This window comes from Haliaeetus leucocephalus, unplaced genomic scaffold, assembly GCF_000737465.1.
Source record: "Haliaeetus leucocephalus isolate CR32 unplaced genomic scaffold, Haliaeetus_leucocephalus-4.0 Scaffold273, whole genome shotgun sequence".
NCBI lineage: Eukaryota > Metazoa > Chordata > Aves > Accipitriformes > Accipitridae > Haliaeetus > Haliaeetus leucocephalus.
Window position 1 is genome coordinate 1,168,925 of NW_010972709.1, and position 8,275 is coordinate 1,177,199.

The 8,275-nt window shown below is 66.7% G+C and overlaps 2 protein-coding genes across 2 annotated transcripts in view; both read right to left on the bottom strand.

Moving 5' to 3' along the window:
• Positions 1-392: 392 nt before the first annotated feature.
• Positions 393-5,475, bottom strand: LOC104833171 (bactericidal permeability-increasing protein-like). The gene is made up of 16 exons (XM_010569746.1): positions 5,406-5,475; positions 4,153-4,293; positions 3,866-3,980; positions 3,641-3,769; positions 3,396-3,551; positions 3,201-3,264; positions 3,020-3,080; positions 2,727-2,818; positions 2,418-2,630; positions 2,236-2,295; positions 1,663-1,830; positions 1,312-1,379; positions 974-1,016; positions 677-740; positions 520-596; positions 393-434 (listed from the first exon to the last, which is right to left on the bottom strand). Exons 1-16 carry the CDS (start codon positions 5,473-5,475, stop codon positions 393-395), a joined length of 1,563 nt encoding a protein of 520 aa, XP_010568048.1.
• A 2,595-nt stretch (positions 5,476-8,070) lies between these two features.
• ID1 (inhibitor of DNA binding 1, dominant negative helix-loop-helix protein) overlaps positions 8,071-8,275 on the bottom strand; it is a 6,010-nt gene continuing 5,805 nt past the window's right edge. Inside the window, exon 3 of the mRNA XM_010569747.1 lies at positions 8,071-8,112. Coding sequence (XP_010568049.1) covers positions 8,071-8,112 — 42 coding nt within the window. The remainder of the gene's footprint in view (positions 8,113-8,275) is intronic.

Sequence of the window (8,275 nt, forward strand, 5' to 3'; positions counted from 1 at the left end):
TCCCCAGCTCCCGCTACGCCTCCCACGCAGCCTCGATCCCCCCCGGTGATGCTACAGGGATCTCGGCGCAGGGGGCCCTCGCCCCGGAGCTCCACACAGCCGGGGGGACCTGGCGATGCTCCAGCACGGAGCTGGGAATGGGACCCTGCCCGGGGGACCCGGCTGCGGGGGGTCCCCAAGACAACACACCCCACACCAGGCTGAACCACGCTCCCAGCTTTAATCCCTGCTGAGGAGCCCCTCCCGGCAGGTTGGGGTCAGTGGGTCCCATGGCCGGGCAGCTGTGCCGGCCACGGGGCCGCGGTGGCATCGGCTCCCCCCTGGCTGCCAGCGGGATGGGGATGGGGACACGGCTCGTGGGCGGCTGGCAGGTTCCCACGCAGTGACTGGTCTCATGGCTTGTACTGCAGGTCTGTGGTGATGAGCATGAAGCCCTGCGGGGAGTTGGGGTGAGATGGGGGGGGACACACATGAGGGACACGAGGGGCAGCGGGGTGAGGGGACGGTGGCAGCACCCACCTCCTGCAGCGAGAGCCGGGTGTTGAGCAGGCTGAGGCCGTGCAGGGTGGGCAGGGGGACACCAGCCTGGAGCCGCTCTGTGGGGAGAGAAGAGCCATGAGTGGGGGGCAGCCCCAGGGCAGCCGGGGGACGGGGACAGGATGGGGACAGCACTCACTGTTTGCCCAGGGCACCCCGAAAAGCCACAGCCCGAACTTCAGCAGGGTCTCCAGTCTCTTCACCTGTGGGACAGGCAGCCCCCTGAGCCTGGCACGGGGCAGGCAGAGGGGGCTGCAGCGCAGGCAGGGTTCAGCTCCCTTACCAGGACTGCACCTGCTGTCTGTGCAAGTGCTGGCCTTGCACGGGGTCCCAGCACCCGCAGGCCCCTCCCAGACCCCCAGACCCTGCTCCCAGGGTGATGCAGAGCACAAGGTTCCCCTCGGATACCCCATCATGCCCCAGCACAGCAGCTCACCTCCACCGGGCCCACGTGCGACGTCACCTGTGACACGCTGAGCCTGGAGGACGAGAGCAGGGTGAGAGCCAGGCACAGGGATGAGGACTGTCCCATCCCAGGGCAGGAATGGACTGAGCTCCATGGCAAGGCTGGGAGCCCGACAGAGAAGGTCCAGCTGAGGACCTAACCAGGGTACCAGTGCCAGGGCAGCAGGCATGGATGAGAGCTGGGGGCAGGAGGGGTCTGAGCAGGCAATAAGGGACATGGGGAGGCAAATGGCCAAAGGTGGAGAATGGGGGGAGCTTCCCGGGTACACCCCAGGGGAGGCCAGACCCAGCACGGGGCTGGGGACTCACTCCTTCAGGCTCACGGTGCCTCCAAGCCTGTTCCTGGTGATGGTCGGCTTCCCCGTCACGTTGGCATCCTGCAGCAAGAAGAGATGTTGGAAAGCCCACAGCAGTGCCTGCAACCCTGCATCACACAGCATCGTCCCGGCATTACCCCGGCATTACCCCAGCATTACCCCAGCATCGCCCAGCATCATCCTGGCATTACCCCAGCATCGCCCAGCATTACCCCAGTATTGCCCCGCATCACCCGGCATTATCCAGCATTGTCCCAACCAGGAGCACAGGCAGATCAGCCCCAGCTAAGCCCTTTGGGGCCAGGCCCTGGATCCCCGTGCCATGGCAGCACCAGCCACTCACGATGTTCAGCAGAAAAGCAGGGACACGGGTGGCATTTGGCAGCACCACGAAGGCTTCGGCAGAGCCGAAGAAGGCACCGTGCAGGGCATCGGGGTGGCAGGAGAGCAGGGGCTGCTGGCGAGCCGAGAGGTGCAGCTCCATGGGGTGGTCCGGGTAGCGCTGCTGCAGCTGGGAGAGACCAGGGCTGAGCTGGCACGGAGCCACACTGGCACCGCTGGCACCATGGGCACCAGCCCGGGCTCCCAGCAGGTCCCCACCACTGCCCAGTGTGCCCCATCACTGCCCTGCCCTGAGCTGGGTGCAGACAGGGTGGGCAATGCATCGTGTCCTGCCCATGGTCCACCTGCCCACGTCCTGTCCTGCCTGTGTCCCATCCCGACTGCATCCCATCCTGCCCATCATGCCTGCGTCCCATCCTGTGTCCCACCTCTTCTGCAGCCCATCCCCTGCCCTGTCCCTCCTGCACCCTGTCCCGCCATGTCCCGTCCCATGTCCCATCCCGTCTGCATACTGTCCTACCCCATGTCCCACCTGCTCCCCCTTCTCCCCATGTCCCATCCCACCCGCACCCACCTGCGGGGAGAAGACCCCCATGCTCTTGGTCCTCAGCTGGAGCGGGAACCGCCGTGGGAGCTGGAAGGCAGCAGAGGGGTCGGGGTGCTGGGGCCACAAGGCACGGGCAGGCACGGGGACACCCCGGCGGGACCCCGGTGGAGGCAGCTCTGCCCCACAGCCGTGGCCGGAGCCGTCCCTACCATGTCGCTGGAGATGTTCTTGCGCAGGACCCCAGCCGTGAAGTACGTGAAGGCGGCTGAGTTGGCAACGAACTCGGTGACAGCCAGCAGCAGCATGGGCTCCTGTGCTGTGGGCAGCGCTGTGGGCAGCGCTGTGGGCAGAGCGGCAGGCAACGCCGCGGGCACGGCTGAGGAAGGTCTCTGCTGGGACTTGCCCACTCTGAAGAACTCCCCCTGCACAGACAGACGGACGGATGGACGCGAGGCTCAGCCCGGCTCCCCCGCGCCCCATTCCTGGAGCCGGCCCAGGGATGCCAGGGTTGACATTACCTTGAGGGCGATGTCCCCGTGCTCTGCCGTGATGGCCGGCTGCCCCACCAGGGAGTGGTCGATGGCGGCGAAGGCGTCCAGCTGGGTGGATGCTGCAGGGACATAGGGATGGTTGGGGGAGCCAGAGACCACCAGCCCCCTCCCACAGCCCCGGCTCTGCCGACACGGGTGCTGACGGGATCCGGCCCCACAGTGGGGTCCTGCTGACCCTGCTGGGCACCAGCCCCCTGCACAGCCGCCCCCAGACCACCCTGCCCAGCCCCGGCCCCAGTCCCTGGGGTCCCCTCACCCACTTTTCATGTCCTTCAGGGCAGCCTCCAGCCTGCTGACACCCTTGTGGAGCTCGAGGCAGAGCTAGAAGCAGAGCAGGGCATCAGTGAGCCCACAGATGGGGGTCCCCAAGCCACTCACTGGGCCTGCCATGGGAAGGGATGGGGACACCAACACCCCACAGCACAGGGGCCGAGCACTCACCCGCTTGTTCAGCTCCTGCCTCAGGGCTTTCTGGACCAGCAGTGCCAGCGGGTTGTAGAGCCAGCTGTGGGGCAGAGCAGGGTGCTCAGATCACCCTGGGGTGCCCCAGCCTCCCCCAGACCAACATCCTGGCCAGGGACACCAGGGAGTCCCTGCATGCCAGGGACAAGAGGGAAGCGGGGGTCCCGGCATCACCTGTGTCCGTAGTGAAACTCCACATGCAGGTCGGTGCCGCGGGCATCACAGCCTGCGCTCCACACCGTGGGGCGGCCGCTGCCGTCCACGCTCACCCCCAGCACTGCCACCATGGCCAGGTCGTGCACGCGGAGCTCGACAGAGCCCTTGTCCTGGCTGGGGACAGAGCAGGTGAGCACGGGGACAGCAGTGGCCCCGAGCCACCCAGGTACCCATCCCTGTGCCCTGTGCACGTAAGGACTCACATGGTGCCCAGCTGAGCTCCCCAGTCAGCGCTGAGATGGATGCGGGCACGCTGCACCATCAGCCTCACCCCCACGTCCTCGGCAAAGTCCACAGTGGAGTTGTTCATCTGCAGCTCGTGGATGCGGATCCTGCACGACACAGGCAGCCTGGGCTCACGGCTGCTCCCAGGGCACAGCCGGGATGGGAATGGGGACAAGGACCGGGACCCCGTGGGTGGCTCTTACCGGGGCACGGCGTAGGTGAGTGTCCCCAGGAGTGGGCTGTAGTAGGAGCCCCTCAGGTTCAGCTCATGCTCCTTCTGCAGCAGCACCTGGAGCAGCTCCAGCCCAATCCGCTGACCTGGGGCAGAGCAGAAATTTGGGGGACAGTGCCAGGGAAGGGGCTGTGGTGCCAGTGGGGCGAGCAGTCGGGTCCAGGACACCCCTCCATCCCCCATCCCAGGTGGTCTGGGCATGGTCCCCTTCATCCCCTGCCCAGTTTCCCCAAGGGTGGTCAGGGGCACGAGACTCACCAAATTCCAGCGCCTTCCGGGTCAGCTGGGCCTTGATGCCAGGGTTGGTGCCAGTGGCAGGCACGCAGGCTGTCAGCAAGAGCAGGAGGCAGAGCCACGCCGACCCTAGTATGCCTTGGGGATGGTGCTGGGACCTGGAGGCTGAAGCAGAGGACATGGCTATGGGATGTCCAGTCGCTGCGGAGACCCCGTCCCTGTGCACCAGCCCAGCCAGGACTTATATCGGGGACAGAGAGCCTGGGGTGACATCAGCCTCCTGCGCATATGCGGAGCCCACTGCAGCGCTCTGGCCACTGAAAGCCCAGCCTTGCCCAATACATGACTCAAAGGGGAAGCCGGGTCTCCCGTTGTTCCCCACTTGCGCCTGTTGTGGGAACAGAGGAAGGCAGGGTCCCACGCCGTGTCGCTGCCAGCCCCCCACCCTGGGGAGGTGTGGGAGCTGGGGTTACCAGCCATGGGGGCATGTGGTTGGCATGTGGGGACACGCAGAGACCCAGCTGGGCCAGGGTCCCAAGGGGCTTTGGCTATGCCCAGCCTGGGAGTGATGAGGAGCAGGGGGATGTGGCGAGTTGGTCCTGGGGCAGGCGGGCTGCGCTGGGGGGACGGGGCTCGATCTGCTTGCACTGGGGAGCAGGAGCCGTTCCCACTTTGGGGAGCGTTCTGAGGACCCTGTGTAGGGGCACCCGAACCCCAGTCGGGGGCCAGGGTGGCCGGGGCATGGTGGCAGCCCCAAGGGCCGCGGCATGACCAGAGGGTCAGGACAGTCAGAGCGAGAGCAGAACTGTGCAATCCCCTCCAAAAAGCCCTGGCCACAGGGGAAGAGCTGCCCATGCTCCCAAACCCGTCCCCCAGCCAGGGTGAGCTGGGAGAAGCGTGGCTCAGACGGGTGTAGGTCACTGGATGGTGCCATGGGCTATGGCTGCCAGGGGTCCAGCTGCCTGCCTGGATCCAGCCAGGGGACAGCAGCAGGGACCCAGGGATCCCTCCAGGGCTCCATCCCAGCACCATGCAGGGATGTAGGTCCCATGGCTGACCTCACCGGACGGACCACAGCGCCAGATAACGCACCTTAAGGTCCCTTCAAGAGCAGCTGCCCACTTGCGTGGGACCCCCCCAGTGCCACCAACCACGGCTGCAGCGATGGCCACAGCCCCTGGCAGCGTCCCAAAGGCCAGCGCTGTCCTTGGCCCCCAACCCCACGTCCACCACAGCCCCTCCATCCCCAGCTGCCCCCGCCCTGCACCAAGCCTCACCGCGGCCGGCGGTTGTGGTACCCCACACCGTGGGGGCCACAGGTCCCGCTGTGGGTCCCAGCTCCGCCATGTCCCCAGGGCCGTGCATGGCAGCGAGCAGCAGTGACCGACTCTGATGCCGATGTCCATCCCGGGGTGGCTGGGCTGGTTGGACCAGAACGTCACCCAGTTCCTTGGTCCCTAATCCCTTCCGGGATGAATCAGGTCCCATGAAAACAATGAGAGATGGGTTGGGGCGCAGGTGCCCACAGGGCTGGGCCCTCCCTGGGGCTCTCCTGTGTATCCTGGTGCAGCCGCATCCTGCATCCTGGTACGTGGCAGGCAGCTCAGCCCTGCCAACCCCGCTCCGAGCATCAGCCAGCTCCTTGCAGCCCCTTCCCCTACTCTCTGGCTATTCTGGCCATGCCAGGGCCCCTGTCCTGGCAGTCCTGTGGCAGTGCCACACCGTGTCCCCGTGCCCCAAGCGGGGGATGATGGCCGAGGCTGCATCGTAAGGGCTCAGCCGTGGGGCACACAGGGCTTGGGCAGGGATGTGGGGGGACACGTGGGCACGCACAGAGCCCCTCTCCCTGTAGCTCCAGCTGGAGCTTCCATATGTGCCAGTAACGAACGGGCAAGGACAGCACCGGGGAGCAGAGCACAGATGCAACCGGTGCACTGTGGGGTGGGGAAGAGCCCCAGGACCCTCCACAGAGGGTCCCTGGGCCCCAGCAGAGCCCCCAGGCCCCGGTTCTCCCGGCCCCAGGACCCTCCGGGAGGGTAGCCAGGGCCAGGCCATGCAGTGCGAGCGGGCACCGGGAGAGGGACCCACTGCCTCGGCACCGGCAGCTCCGGAATAGCTGCCACAGCGATGGAGGGGTCCCAGGGGCGATGGAGGGGACACCAGTGGGGATGATAGAGGGGACCTGGAAGTTGATGGCGGGGTCACTAGGGGGATGATGCAAGGGACACTGGGGAGCTGATGAAGGGGACCCATCTGATGATGGGACACCAGGGCTGATGGACAGGTTCATCCACAGGGACACGGAGCCCACAGTCCCCCCTACATGTCCCCCGCTGCTGTGTCACAGCCAGGACAAGGTTGGCCAGGCCAGGCAGTGTCCTGGTTCCCCAAATCACCTGCCCCTGCTCACCCCCCTGCCCGGGGATCTGCCAGGCTGGGGAAACCCGAGTGGGCACATATGGGCATGGACACACACATACACACAGAGCTGTGACCATGCCCGTGAAGGTGCAAACACACAAATGCTCATGCAGAGGTGCACACATGCACACACCTGCAGCCAGGGCTGGTCAACCCCTTCCAGCCCCAGAGACCCCCAGCTGCAGGACCCTGGGGGGCAGCAAGGGCCCTGCCAGGGCAGCCCCAAGCTGGCTTCCTGTGCCCAAGGGTGGCTGGGGCAGCAGAAGCCCCCCCCAGGCACCCCAATTTGCCCCCACCAAGCCCATAGGAAGGTCCATATACATCTATTGCAGAAGGGAGCGCAGCCCCCGAGGTGTTTGTGAGTCATGGGGCAGCTCAGGCCAGCACAGCTGCCTGGGGCACCCCCAGCCCATGGGGTTGCCCAACCCCTGTTGCAATTTCCTTCTCCCGAAAAGCTTGTCCAGCCCCAGCCCCGCTGGCAGGGGTTGCACGAGGGCAAGCCGGAACCATAGGGGCAGCACCGCAGCGAGCAGCACCCCAGGACTCGCACCCACTTTCCCTCAGGACAGCGCAACGGGACCATCCCCTGCAGCATCACCCTCCCACAGCCTCACACCCTGCAGCCACCTGCGCCCCGGTCTCAGCCCTGACCCCACTGAGAAACGGGGCGAGGGCCAGTCCACACTGCTGCCCAGGGAGACTGGGATCCCACACTCCTCGCCTGGGTGCAGAGCCCCACACCTGGCTCCCAGCACTGTCCCCTCTGTGTCATCATCCCATCGAGGTGCCTGCCCAGGGGAGACATGTCCCAGTGCTGCTGCATCTTCCCACCGCAGAAACCGGGGTGCAAACCATCTTCCCTTGTGTGCCTGCCCCTGACACCCCATGTCTGAGGCTGGGGAGTGAGAGGGGGGAGCAGGACATGGACCCCACAGGAGCCACTGGACCCTGGGAGGGGTTCCGTGGGGGCACAGTGCTGGGATAGGGACGGGGCACCCGCAGACACCTGGGTCCCACCAAAGCAGCACACTGGGAGGAACTGGAACCAGCCCGTGGGAGACCCCCTCCCCAGCACCACCACAGGGGCCCAGCCCCAGTACCCCACAGCACACCCGCCCAACCCATACTGGTCCGGATGGGCTCCCCCCAGTTTCATGCTCCCTGGGGGAATGGCCCCGGGGCCCAGCCCTCCCCGGGGAGGGGGGATAGGAAGCAGAGGCATGCCTGGTCATCAGGGCTTGTTTAATAACAAAACTCCAGCTATTGTAGAACAATATTCTCCAGTATCATTGTAATATACAATACGGGGAATGCTCTCAGCAATCTGAGAAGGATACGTCCCGCGGCCGCCGGGCAGCACCCCCGGCCCAGGCTGCGGGGGGACCCCCCGGGGGCAGCCCCGCCAGGGGAGGGGGCCGCGGCTGCCGGTCCCCGCCGTGCCGCGGGGGTCCCGGGATGCAGGCGAGCGACGGCGCTGGGGGCCGGGGTCCCGGGGGTGTCCGTGACGGGTCCGGAGCGGTCTCAGCGGCAGAGGATCCGGTCGGCAGCGGGCATGCACGGAGCCTGCGGGAACGGGGAGGGGGGCGAAGCGGCCGGTCAGTGCTGGTCAGGGGGGTCCCGGGGAGGGAAGAGCGGCGGGAGGAAGGGGCGCCCCCACCCCCCCGCCCCGGGAAGGAGACAGCGCGGTGCGGAGATGGGGAGGGGGGGGGGCCGGGGAACCCGGCTG

Excerpts from the sequence above, each read along its gene's own strand:
- LOC104833171 (XM_010569746.1), bottom strand. The coding sequence starts at position 5,475 with ATGGCGGAGCTGGGACCCACAGCGGGACCTGTGGCCCCCACGGTGTGG. Across the intron at positions 3,770-3,865 it reads CTCACCTACGCCGTGCCCCG|GATCCGCATCCACGAGCTGC; the intron begins GTAAGAGCCACC and ends TGTGTCGTGCAG. Across the intron at positions 2,631-2,726 it reads ACGGGGACATCGCCCTCAAG|GGGGAGTTCTTCAGAGTGGG; the intron begins GTAATGTCAACC and ends CTGTCTGTGCAG.